The sequence below is a fragment of the Salmo salar genome, chromosome ssa19 (assembly GCF_905237065.1).
Source record: "Salmo salar chromosome ssa19, Ssal_v3.1, whole genome shotgun sequence".
NCBI lineage: Eukaryota > Metazoa > Chordata > Actinopteri > Salmoniformes > Salmonidae > Salmo > Salmo salar.
The window spans coordinates 6,388,903-6,405,770 of record NC_059460.1 but is presented as its reverse complement, the minus strand read 5'-3'; the positions used below and the strand labels follow the sequence as shown (position 1 = coordinate 6,405,770).

General features: G+C 41.0%; 2 protein-coding genes across 3 annotated transcripts in view; one reads left to right on the top strand and one right to left on the bottom strand.

The window, feature by feature from the left end:
- Positions 1–2,311, bottom strand: part of nhlrc2 (NHL repeat containing 2) — a 72,381-nt gene extending 70,070 nt beyond the window's left edge. The window contains exon 1 of the mRNA XM_014157076.2: positions 2,013–2,311. Within this exon, the coding sequence (XP_014012551.1) occupies positions 2,013–2,229 (217 nt within the window). The 5' untranslated portion in view covers positions 2,230–2,311. The remainder of the gene's footprint in view (positions 1–2,012) is intronic.
- A 333-nt stretch (positions 2,312–2,644) lies between these two features.
- Positions 2,645–16,868, top strand: part of dclre1a (DNA cross-link repair 1A (PSO2 homolog, S. cerevisiae)) — a 50,843-nt gene continuing 36,619 nt past the window's right edge. The window contains exons 1-2 of one of the 2 annotated variants that reach the window (XM_045702018.1): positions 2,645–3,535; positions 15,188–16,486. In XM_045702018.1, the coding sequence (XP_045557974.1) occupies positions 3,070–3,535; positions 15,188–16,486 (1,765 nt within the window). In that variant the 5' untranslated portion in view covers positions 2,645–3,069. The remainder of the gene's footprint in view (positions 3,536–15,187; positions 16,487–16,868) is intronic. The other variant, XM_045702016.1, reaches the window with a different exon arrangement.

Below are 16,868 nucleotides of genomic sequence, written 5' to 3'. Positions count from 1 at the left end.
ATCAGCCAAGACATCAGAAAATAAATTGTAGACCTCCACAAGTCAGGTTCATCCTTGGGAGCAATTTCCAAATGCCTGAAGGTACCACGTTCATCCGTTCAAACAATAGTATGCAAGTATAAACACCATGGGACCATGCAGCCGTCATACCACTCAGGAAGGAGAAGTGCGAAAAGTGGTGCGAAAAGTGCAAAACATTCCCAGAACAGCAAAGGACCTTGGAAAGATGCTGGAGGAAACAGGTACAAAAGTATCTATATCCACAGTAAAACGAGTCCTATAATCGACATAACCTGAAAGGCCGCTCAGCAAGGAAGAAGCCACTGCTCCAAAACCGCCATAAAAAAGCCAGACTATGGTTTGCAACTGCATATGGCAACAAAGATCAGGCTTTTTGGAGAAATGTCCTCTGGTCTGATGAAACAAAAATAGAACTGTCTGGCCATAATGACCATCGTTATGTTTGGAGGAAAAAGGAGGAGGCTTGCAAGCCAAAGAACACCATCCCAACCGTAAAGCACGGGGGTGGCAGCATCATGTTGGGGGGGGTGCTTTGCTGCAGGAGGGGCTGGTGCACTTCACAAAATAGATTGCATCATGAGGGAGGAAAATTATGTGGATATATTGAAGCAACATCTCAAGACATCAGTCAGGAAGTTAAAGCTTGGTCGCAAATGGGTCTTCCAAATGGACAATGACCCCCAAGCATACTTCCAAAGCCCTGACCTCATACTTACAGAAAATTAGTGGGCAGAACTGAAAAAGCATGTGTGAGCAAGGAGGCCTACAAACCTGACTCAGTTACACCAGCTCTGTCAGGAGGAATGGGACAAAATGCACCCAACTTATTGTGGGAAGCTTGTGGAAGGCTACCTGAAACGTTTGACCCAAGTTAAACAATTTAAAGGCAATGCTACCAAATACTAATTGAGTGTATGTAAATTTCTGACCCACTGGGAATGTGATGAAAGAAATAAAAGCTGAAATAAATAACTCTCTACTATTATTCTGACATTTCACATTCTTCAAATAAAGTGGTGATCTAACTGACCTAAAACAGGGAATTTTTACTAGGATTAAATGTCAGGAATTGTGAAAAACTGAGTTTAAATGTATTTAGCTAAGGTGTATGTAAAGTTCCGACTTCATCTGTACATACAGTACTAGTCAAAAATTGGACACCTACTCATTCAAGGTTTTTATTTTGTATTTCTACATTGTAGAATAATAGTGAAGACAAAAAAACTGATAACACATGTAGTAAGCAAAACAGTGTTAAACAATTCAAAATGTATTTTATATTTGAGATTCTCCAAAGTAGCCACCCTTTGCCTTGATGACAGCTTTACACACTCTTGGCATTCTCTCAACCAGCTTCATGAGGTAGTCACCTGGAATGCATTTCAATTAAGAGGTGTGCCTTGTTAAAAGATAATTTGTGTAATGTATTTACTTCTTGATGTGTTTGAGCCAATCAGTTGTGTTGTGACAAGGTAGGGGTGGTATACAGAAGATGGCCCTGTTTGGTAAAAGACCAAGTCCATATTATGGCAAGAACAGCTCAAATAAGCAAACAGTCCATCATTACTTTAAGATATGGTCAGTCAATTTGGATCTATTCAAGAACTTTGAATGTTTCTTCAAGTGCAGCTGCAAAAACCATGAAGTGCTATGATGAAACTGGCTTTCATGAGGACTACCACAGGAAAGGAAGACACAGAGTTACCTTTGCTGCAGAGATTAAGGTCACTTTTTTGGTTACTACATTGGTTACTACTTGTGTTATTTCATAGTTTTGACATATTCACAATTACTCTACAATGTAGAAAATAGTCAAATTAAAGAAAAACCCTTGAATGAGTTGGCGTCTAAACTTTTGACTTATCTCCACACACACAAACACACAATGTACATCTTCAGACTGCGCAAATGCTGCGCCAGCTGACGCTCGACAATTCTAATTTGAAATAACACCCAGCTTGCTGTCTGTCATTAATGTACATTTTCCTAACCTTCGTCAAAATCGGGAATCCTCAAGTCATCGTTGTCGTCTAGTTTTCTCAAGTACTGGTAGACAAGGTTTTCTTTCTCTTGTTGGTTCGTAGCGTTGTCCAGGGCGGAGTCCAACTGGCTCTGGATTGGAAATAAAGCAGAAAGGTTGCACTTGGACGCCATCTTTCCAACCACAATTTCATTGAGTAAAGTCAATGCTATATTCTGCACCAGCATTTTTTAACAGTGACAAAATTAGCAATAATTTGTATATGGAATTAATTCAGTCAAAAATGGTGCTCTCATTAATATATAGGATCTCTTGGATACATATTTATTTTAAAAGTACATTTATATATATAAAAAATAACTATGTTAATTGTTTGGAAACTGCTGTTATAATTCCTAACAACAATACAGACGTGTCCGAGGGTGTCGTCAATAGTTACCACAGCCACAAAGTCATAAACCCCGCCTAATTTCTGTAATGTATATTTTACAAATATATATATATACATTTTTTAAACCTAACCTTAGTAGTGTGGTTAACGTTATGCATAACCGTAAGCACAAGTTAAGAACAAAAATACGTTTTTTTGTTTTCATACATGGTTTGCCAATTTTGACTTTGTGGCTGTGGTAACTAGTGGAAACCCAGGGCGAGAGCATCACCGTGATGTATCATGGGTAAATGGTGACTGACTGATGTACAAACAATATTTAGTAGCTATTCATGATGCACGGTGATATATAGATCAGAATCGCCCTTAGTCGGATACGTTTCATACATTTTTACGAAATAGCACATTTTAGCATTGCATTGGCTTTAAGTCTGGTTGCTAGAGTTTCTTGTTGACAGGTTATTAGTTAGAAAAAAATGCTAACACAATTAGCTGTTTTCGGTTTTGATTTGGTGATTGGAGGGGGGTGATTGGAGGGGATGCAACTTTTCCAAAACGGTATGGAATTACATAATTTGTCTTTTTGCAGGATGTTACAGAAAAGCGCGGTTAAACAGGCTATATTGTAGCAACAACGTGGTGTTTTAAAACTGTGTAATTTTTTCTGCTGCTTCAAATGTCAAAGAACGATTTGGAAGATGACATATGGGAATATAAGCCTCTCAAGAAGAAGAAAAGAAAGGACAAAGGGACACCTGAAACTTTTAATGGACCCATGGCTAAGTACAGACGAGCCTCAAAAAGTTTAACCAAAGGAGAAACTTCTGTCCAAGTGAAGAACACAGTCAGAAATGTGGAGCTCACCAAAGTAGTTCCAAATAAAGCCCTCGGTGTGAAGGCAAATGAGTCTATTCAAAATAAAGAGGTGGCGTGTAGGACACTTTCAACTCAAAATGTCGCCTTTCCACAGTCAACACAAGATAATGATAGTACACTTACTGCTGGAGAGAACGTGCACCAGGCATCTTCCCCTGGAGGAAGTTCCTGTCCGATCTGTCAGATGCCATTCTCTATATTGGTGGTACAATCGCAAAGATGGCATGTCGCAGAATGTCTTGACACTCCTGGGGATGACCGCAAAGGTACAGTATTGTTGTTTCAGATTGCTACGTGAGACGTTACTCAATAAACTGGAACAACTGGATTACATGAAAGGGCTTTATTTAGAGTTGGATGTTTGGTATATATTTGACATTTGTATGTAAAAGTAGTTTAGAAATAATTAATTGAACAGGAATATTTGTGCCATTTTGCCCTTACCCGGCCTCCTTTAGTGCTGTGTTCTTAACCAGGTGGGAATTGACCAGTTGTGAAGTCGTAAATAAATACCATTTGGATGCATTCACATGCTTCGTAAACAACAGGTGCAGACAAATGGTGAAATGCTTACTTACAGCCCTTCCCAAACAATGCATAATACAATTAAAATATATATAAAAAATTATTCCAACTCGAGGAATAAATACACAATTAGCAGTGATAGCTTGGTTATATACATGAGGTGCCAGTACCGAGTTGATGTGCAGGAGTACAGGGAAATTGAGGTAGAGACTTTATATTGTGGCGGATGAATCAGAAATAGTTGGCTAACATAGATAATTAAGATGTTTTATTTGCATAAGATGCTTATGTGAGATACTTGTCATTAGAATTTGGATAATGAATGTTGGCAGTTGCACTTTTCCCTAAGCTGGGGCTCAGTCACTTGGGGCCCAGAGAGGGGAGAGGTCAGGCTTGTCTTTCACATGTCCCTGGTGCTATGCAGAATATCAGAAAGGGAAGAGGAAAGAATGGAACATCGTCTATATATGTGTGTGTGTGTTCTTAATGAGGATGGGCCTCTATGAGATAGCACTGACAGAGGAGATTTACGATGTCTTTGGGTAATAAAGCCTAAAGACCATTCCAGAGGACATGAGCAAATGGTTCTGTTCTACACCGTACCAGGGAGAGACGGTTCCAGTTTGGAGTAGGAGGACCAGACACTGGTCTATACAATGAAAACTGTTGACACAGCAGTTGCTGTCTGCTATGTTTTATAGATATCTTTCATACAAAACTTAACCTTGTGACCCATTCTATGTATCTGTGGTTCGTCATGTACGTTGAGAGGGGTGTAGCTTGGCTATAAAAGATCTTTGTACTTTTGTGTTGACACTTTTCAATGGTTCATTAGAGATTGCGCATCATTGAAAGTCAAAGGGCTTTTGCAAAGCTTTTATTAAAGATGTAGTGTAAGTATAACTCTGACTGGTGTGTGAAGTTTGTAACTCTCCTCATTTGGTAATGCAGAAATTAGCCACCACAATATACAAATAGGTAGGGGTAAAGTGACTAGGCAACAGGATAGATAATAGACAGTAGGAGCAGCATATGTGATGAGTGTGGAAGTATAAGTGTGCCTGTGTGTACGTGGTATGTATGTATGTACAGTTGAAGTTGGAAGTTTACATACACCTTAGCCAAATACATTTAAACTCAGTTTTTCAAAATTCCTGACATTTAATCCTAGTAAAAATTCCCAGTCTTAGGTCAGTTAGGATCACCACTTTATTTTAAGAATGTGAAATGTCAGAATAATAGTAGAGAGAAGGATTTATTTCAGCTTTCATTTCTTTCATCACATTCCCAGTGGGTCAGAAGTTTACATACACTCAATTAGTATCTGGTAGCATTCCCTTTAAATTGTTTAACTTGGGTCAAATGTTTTGGGTAGCCTTCCACAAGCTTCCCACAATAAGTTGGGTGAATTTTGGCCCATTCCTCCTGACAGAGCTGGTGTAACTGAGTCAGGTTTGTAGGCCTCCTTGCTCGCACATGCTTTTTCAGTTCTGCCCACAAATTGTCTATAGGATTGAGGTCAGGGCTTTGTGATGGACACTCCAATACCTTGACTTTGTCCTTAAGCCATTTTGCCACAACATTGGAAGTATGCTTGGGGTCATTGTCCATTTGGAAGACCCATTTGCGACCAAGCTTTAACTTCCTGTCTGATGTCTTGAGATGATGCTTCAATATATCCACATAATTTTCCTCCCTCGCGATGCCATCTATTTTGTGAAGTGCACCAGTCTCTCCTGCAGCAAAGCACCCCACAACATGATGCTGCCATCAGACCAGAAGACATTTCTCCAAAAAGCACGATGTTGCAAACCGTAGTCTGGCTTTTTTATGGCGGTTTTGGAGCAGTTGCTTCTTTCTTGCTGAGCGGACTTTCAGGTTATGTCGATATAGGACTCGTTTTACTGTGGATACAGATACGTTTGTACCTGTTTCCTCCAGCATCTTGTGGTTTAAAAACACATTTTAATGACTCCAACCTAAGTGTATGTAAACTTCCGACTTCAACTGTATATACAGTACCAGTCAAAAGTATATTTTATATTTAAGATTCCTCAAAGTAGCCACCTTTTACCTTCATGACAGCTTTGCACACTCTTCTCAACCAGTTTCATGAGGAATGGTTTTCCAACAGTTTTGAAGGAGTTCCCACATATGCTGTGCACTTGTTGGCTGCTTTTCCTTCACTTTTCCTTCAACTCATCCCAAACCTTTTGAATTGGGTTGAGGTTGGGTGATTGTGGAGGCCAGGTCATCTGATGCAGCACTCCATCACTCTCCTTGGCCAAATAGCCCTTACACAGCCTGGAGTTGTGTTTTGGGTCATTGTCCTGTTTAAAAACAAATTATAGTCCCACTAAGCGCAAACCAGAGGGGATGGCATATCGCTGCAGAATGCAATGACCCTTTGAAAAATCTAACATAAATTCGGATATAACACTTTTTTGCTTACATGATTCCATGTAGTTTTGATGTCTTTCACTGTTATTTTATGATGGAGAAAATAATGAAAAACCCTTTTTGACTGGTACTGTATGTCTTCCATGGAGGTATTGGAATTCTTTGGGATGGTCTGCTCAATCCAAGATTACAACCACTGAATACAGCATTTCCCCAAAAATTGAGGAGGTCTGTTTTCCCAATATAACAAATCAAATTTGTCAGAGGAACAGAGTAGCATAAATAGGAAAGAATACCAGTTTCATTTCAGGACCAGGATATTGACAGCTGTGCCATACAGATTGCACAATAACTGGGATAGAGATTTTTGATTTACGATTTCATTGCACAGGGTGTCTGAGTTGATATATAAAACAACGTAAGATTCAAGACTTCATGCTTTTCAGCTAAAATTATTGTACAGAATTCTTGCCACCAACAAAATTTTGAATATTTGGGGCATAAAATCATCGCAGCTCTGCAGATTTTGTTGTGAGGATACAAAATAGACCGTTTGTTCTGATATTGCCCTCAGGTAGTCTGTTTCTGGTCTCCGGTTCAGGAATGGCTGAAAAAGAGTAACATTAATATAAAATTGACCCTAGAAATAGCTGTTGGGAGATCTGGAGAGACCGGGTCAGTCAATTACTAATATTCTTAGTAGGGATGAACACATCAGTGTCGGCCCGATGTCTAGTTTAACGCCGATGTTAAAAACCAATGTCAAAGCTACAGTGGATACCTATATAACGAAGATACATGACGTAATAACGCCATGTAAAGTTTTGCGCTACACGTGCAACACAACATTCCTAACCTAGCCCACACAATGTCTGCTGTGTGGATCGAGCAGTCAACAAGTCGAGCAGTCATTTGTAAGAGTAAGACAATTTCAGCGAGACAACGCAAAGGCGAAATCCATTAAAGCCAAGATAATGGAATTCATTGCCCTTGACAATCAACCGTTCTCTGTCGTGGGTGATGTTGGCTTTTGCCGACTGGTCGTGTACTGGTACACACTTGCAAGTGCCTTATTTTTCAGATGTTGCCATACCGGAGTTACACAGTAATAGCGTCACTGATATTAGCTTCACGACATACATACTATGGAACGTCGTTCGGGACTTTACTTGTCAAAAAAGATACATTAGCACTGTCAAAGCTGTGCAAACAAGCAAACACCGGCCACAAACGATGTGTTTACAATACCGCGTGTGTAATAAAGCATAATTTGTTCAACCGCAACTTCTGGGGTAGCTAGCTTTAGCACCAATACAACCAGCCTGGAACCAATGACCAGTAGAAACTGCAGTCATTTTCATTATTCTAAGTATTAGCTAGGTTGCCACTTGTTGTTCGCCTATTGAAATTGAACTTCAGTTCATGAAAATAAATAGCTAGCCAGGTACTTAACCCTGTTCCCCAAAGCTAACATTATAAGCAGCCAGCTAGCTTTATCTGGCTAGTGAGGCTCGACCGGACCGCATTATGTGTTGTGAAGCTAGCCACAACAAGGATTAGGCACAATAGTGTAATTTGCGGTTTGCCTTCAAAATAAAAGTATGACATTGACAGTGATGCAAATTAATACAAATAGTAGAATTATGCCATACTTTTATTTTGAAGGCTAACCGCAGAGTCCACTTGTGGCTAATCCTTATTGTGGCTAGTTTAACATAGATGGGTTCGACCACCATTAACTTCTTGCATCTAGGCGTTCCGCTAGCGGAACCCCGTTCCGCCAGTGGGATCCCTAGCCAACAGCCAATGGAACAGCAGGGCGCGAAATTCAAAACATCAAAAATCTAATAATTTCAATTTCTCAAACATATGACTATTTTACACCATTTTTAAAGATACACTTCTCCTGAATCCAACCACGTTGTCCGATTTCAAAAAGGCTTTACAGCGAAAGGAAAACATTAGGTTATGTTAGGACACCACCTAAACAAGAAAAGCCACACAGCCATTTTCCTAGCAAGGAGATGTGTCACAAAAACCCCAAATCCAGCTAAAATGAAGCACTAACCTTTGACGATCTTCATCAGATGACACTCCTAGGACATTATGTTACACAATACATGTATGTTTTGCTCGATAAAGTTCATATTTATATCCAAAAACAGCATTTTACATTGGCGCGTAATGTTGAGAAATGTTTTCCCTCCAAACCTTCCGGTGAATGAGCACAATGAGCACACACAGTACGTAAATTCTCATCGTAAACATTGGTCAATATAGAAGTGTTATGCACAGAATTATAGATACACTTCTCCTAAATGTAATCGCTTTGTCAGATTTCAAAAAAGGTTCGCGGCGAAAGCACAATTTGCAATAATCTGAGTACAGCCCAGATGACACTAACAACTAGCAAACAGAAACCCGCCATCTTGGAGTCAATAAAACTAAGAAATTACATTATAAATATTCACTTACCTTTGATTATCTTCATCAGAAGGCACTCCCAGGATTCCCAGCTCCACAATAAATGTTCGATAAAGTTCATATTTATTTCCAAATAATCAATTTTGTTCGCGCGTTAGGTTCACTATCCAAATCCACTACGCGCGTGCTTACTTAGTCCAGACGAAAAGTCAAAGTTATACTACAGTTTGTAGAAACATGTCAAACGATGTATAGAATCAATCTTTAGGTTGTTTTTATCATATACCTTGAATAAAATTCCAACCGGACCTATCCGTTCTCTTTAGGAGTGAATATGAACTCAGCTCGCTCCCAAGTCATTGCGCGTGACTTGAGCCCATGCCTTATAATGGGACACCAGTTTACCACAGCTGGTATTCCCTTCAAATTCACCATAGAATCTTCAAACACCATTCTAAAGACTGCGGACATCTAGTGGAAGCTTTAGGAAGTGCAAAATGAACCCTAAATCACTGTATACAGTCAAGGCAATCACTTGAAAGGACTACAAGCACCAGACTTCCCACTTCCTGCTTGACTTTTTCTCAGGTTTTTGCCTGCCATATGAGTTCTGTTATACATTTGGCAAATCCTAGCATAATTCTATCCTCCTGATTCCTGCTTACAAGTAAAAACGAAAACAGGAAATACCAGTGACTGACTCGCTCAATATGGAAGTGGTCAGATGATGCGGATGCTACGCTACAGGACTGTTTTGCTAGCACAGACTGGAATATGTTCCAGGATTCATCCAATGGCATTGAGGAGTACACCCCATCAGTCATTGGCTTCATCAATAAGTGCATCAACGACGTCGTCCCCACAGTGACCATACGTACATATCCCAACCAGAAGCCATGGATTACAGGCAACATCCGCATCGAGCTAAAGGTTAGAGCTGCCGCTTTCAAGGAGCGGGACACTAATCCGGACACTTATAAGAAATCCTGCTATGCACTCAGACGAACCATCAAACAAGCATAGCATCAATACAGGATGAAGATTGAACTACTACACCGGCTCTGACGCTCGTCGGGGGTGGCAGGGCTTGAAAACTATTACGGACTACAAAGGGAAACCCAGACGTAAGCTGCCCAGTGACGCGAGCCTACCAGACGAGCTAAATGCCTTTTTAATGCTCGCTTCGAGGCAAGCAAGACTGAAGCATGCAGAAGAGCACCAGCTGTTCTGCATGACTGTGTGATAACGCTCTCGGTAGCCGATGTGAACAAGACCTCTAAACAGGTCAACATTTACAAAGCCGCGGGGCCAGACGGATTACCAGGACGTGTACTCAAAGCATACATGGACCAACTGGCAAGGGTCTTCACTGACATTTTCAACCTCTCCCTGACCGAAACTGTGATAGTACATGCTTCAAGCAGACCACCATAGTCCCTGTGCCCAAGGAAGCGAAGGTAACCTGCCTAAAGGATTACCGCCCCGTAGCACTCACGTCGGTAGCCATGAAGTGATTTGAAAGGCTAGTCATGGCTCACATCAACAGCATCCTCCTGGATACCCTAGACAACTCCAATTCGCATACCGCCCCAACAGATCCACAGATGACACAATCTCTATCGCACTCCACACTGCCCTTTCCCACCTGGATAAACGGAACACCTATGTGAGAATGCTGTTCATTGACTACAGCTCAGCATTCAACACCATAGTTCCCACGAAGCTCATCACTAAGCTAAAGACCCTGGGACTTGACACCTACCTCTGCAACTGAATCCTGGACTTCCTGACCAGCTGCCCCCAGGTGGTAAGGGTAGGCAACAATACGTCTGCCACGCTGATCCTCAACACTGACTACACACCCCTGAGGGGCCTTAGTCCCATCCTGTACTCCCTGTTTACCCACGACTGGGTGGCCAAACACGACTCCAACACCATCAGTAAGTTTGCTGACGACACAACAGTGGTAGGCCTCACCAACAACGATGAGACAGCCTATAGGGAGGAGGTCAGAGACCTGGCAGTGTGGTGCCAGGACAACAACCTCTCCCTCAATGTGAGCAAGATACGGGGCTGTATTGGAGCGGTTTGAGAGTTTCAAGTTCCTTGGTGTCCACATCACCAACGAACTATCATGGTCCAAACACACCAAGACAGTCTTGAAGAGGGCACTACACCTTTTCCCCCTCAGGAGACTGAAAGGATTTGGCATGGGTCCCCAGATACTCAAAAGTTCTACAGCTGCACCAATCGAGAGCATCCTGACGCGTTGCATCCCCGCCTACAGAAGGTAGTGCTTACGGCCCAGTACTGGGGCCAAGCTTCCTGCCATCCAGGACTTATATACAGTTGAAGTCAGAAGTTTACATACACTTAGGATGGAGTCATTAAAACTAGTTTTTCAACCACCCCACAAATGTCTTGTTAACAAACTATATTTTTGGCAAGTCGGTTAGGACGTCTACTTTGTGCATGACACAAGTAATTTTTCCAACAATTGTTTACAGACAGATTATTTCACTTATAATTCACTGTATCACAATTCCAGTGGGTCAGAAGTTTACATACACTAAGTTGACGGTGCCTTTAACTTCTTTGGGATAGGGGGCAGTATTTTCACGGCCGGATGAAAAAACGTACCCGATTTAAACTGGTTACTACTCTTGCCCAGAAACGACAACATGCATATTATGAGTATATTTGGATAGAAAACACTCTGAAGTTTCTAAAACTGTTTGAATGGTGTCTGTGAGTATAACAGAACTCATATGGCAGGCAAAAACCTGAGAAAATTCCAACCAGGAAGTTTGACCTCAGATGGCTTTAGTCCTTTCAAATGAAGTTGTAGCTACAATACAGTGTCTGTGATATCATATTGCACTTCCTAAGGCTTCCACTAGATGTCAAGAGTCATTAGAACCTCGTTTGAGGCTTCTAGAATGCAATTTGATTGAATAATTAATACCCGGAACAGTAAGTGTTCTCACTGGGGTCACAGGCTTTCCTCACGCGCGCTCACGAAGGATTTAGCCATTTTTCATTTTCTTCTGTAATGAATCTGCTATTGTCCGGTTGGAATATTATCTCAATTTTACAACACCCTAAAGATTGATTGTGAACATGGTTTGACATGTTTCTACAAACGCTGAGGGAACTTTATAACTTTTCGTCGACGGTGGATAGATATATTTTGGAATGGGGACCTGGACGTGCCGTCAAAACGGATTGATTTTGTCATAAATTATGGACTTTATCGAACAAATGAACATTTCTTGTGGAAGTGGGAGACCTTCCGAGTGCATTCAGCCGAAGATCAGCAAAGGTAAGATAATATTTTTAACATATTTCAGCGTTTTGTGGATGCCGTGGCTGGACGGCTAACTGAATAGCATGGTGCACAGTACTCAGAATATTGAACAATGTGCTTTCTACGTAAAGTTATTTTGAAATCTGACATAGTGGGTGCATAAAAGAGTATTGTATCTATAATTCTTAAAATAATTATGTATTTTGTCAACGTTTATGTTGAGTATTTTTGTAAATTCACCGGACATTTTGGGGTGAATACATTTTCTGATTTTTTTGGGATATAAATATGAACTTGATGGAACAAAAAATGCATGTATTGTCTAACATAATGTCCTAGGAGTGTCATCTGATGAAGATCGTCAAAGGTTGGTGGATAATTTTAGCTGGGTTTTGTGCTTTTGGACGGCTAGCCTTGCTTTGAAAATGGCTGTGTTGTTTTTTGCTGTGGTGGTATCCTAACATAATCTAATGTTTTGCTTTCGCTGTAAAGCCTTTTTGAAATCGGACAATGTGGTTAGATTAACGAGAGTCTTATCTTTAAAATGGTGTAAAATAGTTGATTGTTTGAGAAAATTGAATTATGGTATTTTAGTTGGTTTTGTATTTCGCGCGATGCTGTTGGCTAGGGGTTCTGCTAGCGGAACGTCTAGATGCAAGAGGTTAAACAGCTTGGAAAATTCCAGAAAATGATGTCATGGCTTTAGAAATGTTCTGATAGGCTAATTGACTTCATTTGAGTCAATTGGAGGTGTACTTGTGGATGTATTTCAAGGCCTACCTTCAAACTCACTGCCTCTTTGCTTGACATCATGAGAAAATCTAAAGAAATCTGCCAAGACCTCAGAAAGAAATTGTAGACCTCCACAAGTCTGGTTCATCCTTGGGAGCAATTTCCAAATGCCTGAAGGTACCACGTTCATCTGTACAAACAATAGTACGCAAGTATAAACACCATGGGACCACTCAGCCGTCATACCGCTCAGGAAGGAGACGCGTTCTGTCTCTTAGAGATGAACATACTTTGGTGCGAAAAGTGCCAATCAATCCCAGAACAACAGCAAAGGACCTTGTGAAGATGCTGGAGGAAACAGGTACAAAAGTATCTATATCCACAGTAAAACAAGTCCTATATCGACATAACCTGAAAGGTTGATTAGCAAGGAAGAAGCCACTGCTCCAAAACCGCCATAAAAAAGCCAGACTTCAAAGATCGTACTTTTTAATGTCCTCTGGTCTGACGAAACAAAAATAGAACTGTTTGGTCATAATGACCATCGTTGTGTTTGGAGGAAAAAGGGGGAGGTTTGCAAGCTGAAGAACACCACCCGAACCGTTAAGCATGGGGGTGGCAGCATCATGTTGCGGGGGTGCTTTGCTGCAGGAGGAGCTGGTGCACTTCACAAAATAGATTGCATCATGAGAGAGGAAATTATGTGGATATATTGAAGCAACATCTCAAGACATCAGTCAGGAAGTTAAAGCTTGGTCGCAAATGGGTCTTCCAAATGGACAATAACCCCAAGCATACTTCCAAAGTTGTGGCAAAATGGCTTGAGGAAAACAAAGTCAAGGTGTTGGTGTGGCCATCACAAAGCCCTGACCTCAATCCTGCAGAAAATTTGTGGGCAGAACTGAAAAGGTGTGTGCGAGCAAGGAGGCCTACAAACCTGACTCAGTTACAGCAGCTCTGTCAGGAGGAATGGGCCAATATTCACCCAACTGATTGTGGGAAGCTTGTGGAAGGCTACCCAAAACGTTTGACCCAAATTAAACAATTTAAAGGCAATGCTACCGAATACTAATTGAGTGTATGTAAACTTCGGACCCACTGGGAATGTGATGACAGAAATAAAAGCAGAAATAAATAATTCTCTCTACTATTATTCTGACATTTCATTCTTCAAATAAAGTGGTGATCCTAGCTGACCTAAGACAGGGAATTTTTACTCTGATTTAATGTCAGGAATTGTGAAACTGAGTTTCAATGCATTTGGCTAAGGTGTATGTAAGCTTCCGACTTCAACTGTATATACAGTACTAATCAAAAATTGGACACTTACTCATTGAAGGTTTTTTTTATTTCTACTATTTTCTACATTATAGAATAATAGTGAAGCCATCAAAAGTATGAAATAACACATCATGTAGTAACCAAACAAATCAAAATGTATTTTATATTTGAGATTCTCCAAAGTAGTCACCCTTTGCCTTGACAGCTTTGAACACTCTTGGTTTTCTCTGGAATGCTTTTCCAACAGTCTTGAAGGAGTTCCCACATATGCTGAGCACTTGTTGGTTCACGTGGTTCAACTCATCCCAAACCATCTCAATTAGGTTGAGGTAGGGTGATTGTGGAGGCCAGGTCATCTTTTTATTTTATTTTTATTTCACCTTTATTTAACCAGGTAGGCTAGTTGAGAACAAGTTCTCATTTGCAACTGCGACCTGGCCAAGATAAAGCATAGCAGTTAGACACATACAACACAGAGTTACACATGGAATGAACAAAACATACAGTCAATAATACAGTGGGGGGAAAAAAAAGTCTATATACAGTGAGTACAATTTAGGTAAAATAAGGGAATTAAGGCAATAAATAGGCCATGGTGGCAAAGTAATTACAGTATGGCAATTAAACACTGGAATGGTAGATGTGCAAAAGATGGATGTGCAAGTAGAGATACTGGGGTGCAAAAGGAGCAGAATAAATAAATAAATATATACAGTATGGGGATGAGGTAGATAGATGGGCTGTGTACAGGTGCAGTGATCTGTGAGCTGCTCTGACAGCTGGTGCTTAAAGCTAGTGAGGGAGATGGGTATCTCCAGCTTCAGAGATTTTTGCAGCACTCCACCACTCTCCTTCTCTCTATTACTATTCTGACATTTCACATTCTTAAAATGAAGTGGTGATCCTAACCGACCTAAGACAGGGAATTGTTACTAGGATTTAATGTCAGGGAATTGTGAAAAACTGAGTTTAAATGTATTTGGCTAAGGTGTATGTTAACTTCAGATATCATAATCAATAATGTCTAATATAGCAACAGGAGTAAGTATAACCCAACAATTCCAACTTCAATAAATTATTGTATTGAATTTCAGAAAGTTCCAAAAAAGCATGTCCTTTTTTTTCCAGTTTCATGATGTCCCATGTCTATTTTAGCATATTACATGCAAATGCCATTCTTAACCATAATCTCCTATCCCTTGTCATTCCTAATCCTGCTCTGTCTTTGGGTTTTATGTCATGTGTACAGAATGTCCCAATGGTATCCAGTGCTACTCCACCATTCTGAGCCACTACCAGAGATACAGTCACTCCCTGCTTGCCCACAGCCGAGCAACCAATGAGGCACCCTGCCTCAGCTTGGAGTTGGTAACCAATGGCGGGGCCAATTTAAGCTTGGTGGGCTCACAGGACAGGCATAGTTCTTCTCCTATTAACAGACACAGTGGAGCTACATCCCCCACAAAGCCAAATGCCCTTCTGCTGCTCCGGTCTCCTGCTCCAGAGGTAATCCGGAAAAAAAAAGGCTGGTCACCTTCTACCAAAGGCTTGAAGTCTACCCTCCAAGACAATAAAACAAAAGTATCAACCCCCCATAAGGACAATAGTGGGGGTGAAGGCCTTGATGGTGGTTTTGTCAAAGCAGAGCCCTCTGCTTCTAGTGATGATGAGATCTCCTATTCCCCCATGTCTGAGTTTCCCCAAGATATAGAGGTTAATGGGACACAACCAAAAAAAGCTCTATTTCCAAGCAGTATGTTGGAAGATGGGGAAAATAATGACTCAATGTTGTTGTTCAGTGATGGCATCTCAAGTGATGAGTTATTTTCCAACATTGTGGCTCATTCTGAAACAAATGAAGTTGTAGGTTCTCCAGTATTCAGCGACAGCCAGGCGGTATCGATTAGCTCATTAGTGCATAGCAATCGCCCACCTAGCTTCTCAAGAGAAGCGCATACAGAGGTTAACTGTAATGCCTTCAGTGCTAGGCCTCCACTCCAGTCTCCAAAAAGTATAGTATTAGAAAGCTTACGGGAGAGCCTGTTCAGCCCAAGCAGCAATTTCAGCCTCCATTCCAAAAGCTTGGATCAGTGCCCCGCTCACACAAACACGGAGTTGAACATGTCATTACCTCAAGTGCCTCCATCTTCCCAAGCTTCCCCCACCCAACAATCTCAGGCAACCATGACAACTAGGAAGGGCAAGGGCAAGGCCTCTGGGCTCAAACAGACAGACATTGGGGTGTTTTTTGGGCTCAAGCCCCTGAAGGACAAAGGGAAGGAGCAAGAGGCTGGGAACATTTTACCTGGGGTGAGTCTCCATCAGGGTCCTGTACTTGAAGAGCGCAAGGGAGGCAAAGGGGACCATGGAGGACGTCAGAGGAAAGGCAGAAGTGCAAATGCCACGGAGACCCCTAAAGTTGGAGTGAGATCAGACGGTGGGAGTACACAGACTCCAAGTGAGGGAGGTAGGAAGAGGTGGAACAGGGGGAGAATCAATGGAGAGCAAAGGGAGTCCAAGCGATGCCCGTTTTATAAAAAGATTCCAGGTGAGTTGGTCGGTGACTAGTGTAAGTAGCATGCAGTGTGCCCTGTGGATGGCTAATTGGTAGAGGTCGACCGATTTATGATTTTTCAACACTGATACATACCGATTATTGGAGGACCAAAAAAAGCCGATACCGATTAATTGGCCGTTTTTTATTTTTTATACATATTTGTAATAATGACAATTACAACAATACTGAATGAACAATGAACACTTTTATTTTAACTTAATACATCAATAAAATCAATTTAGTCTCAAATAAATAATGAAACATGTTCAATTTAGTTTAAATAATGCAAAAACAAAGTGTTGGAGAAGAAAGTAAAAGTGCAATATGTGCCATGTAAAAAAAGCTAACGTTTAAGTTCCTTGCTCAGAACATA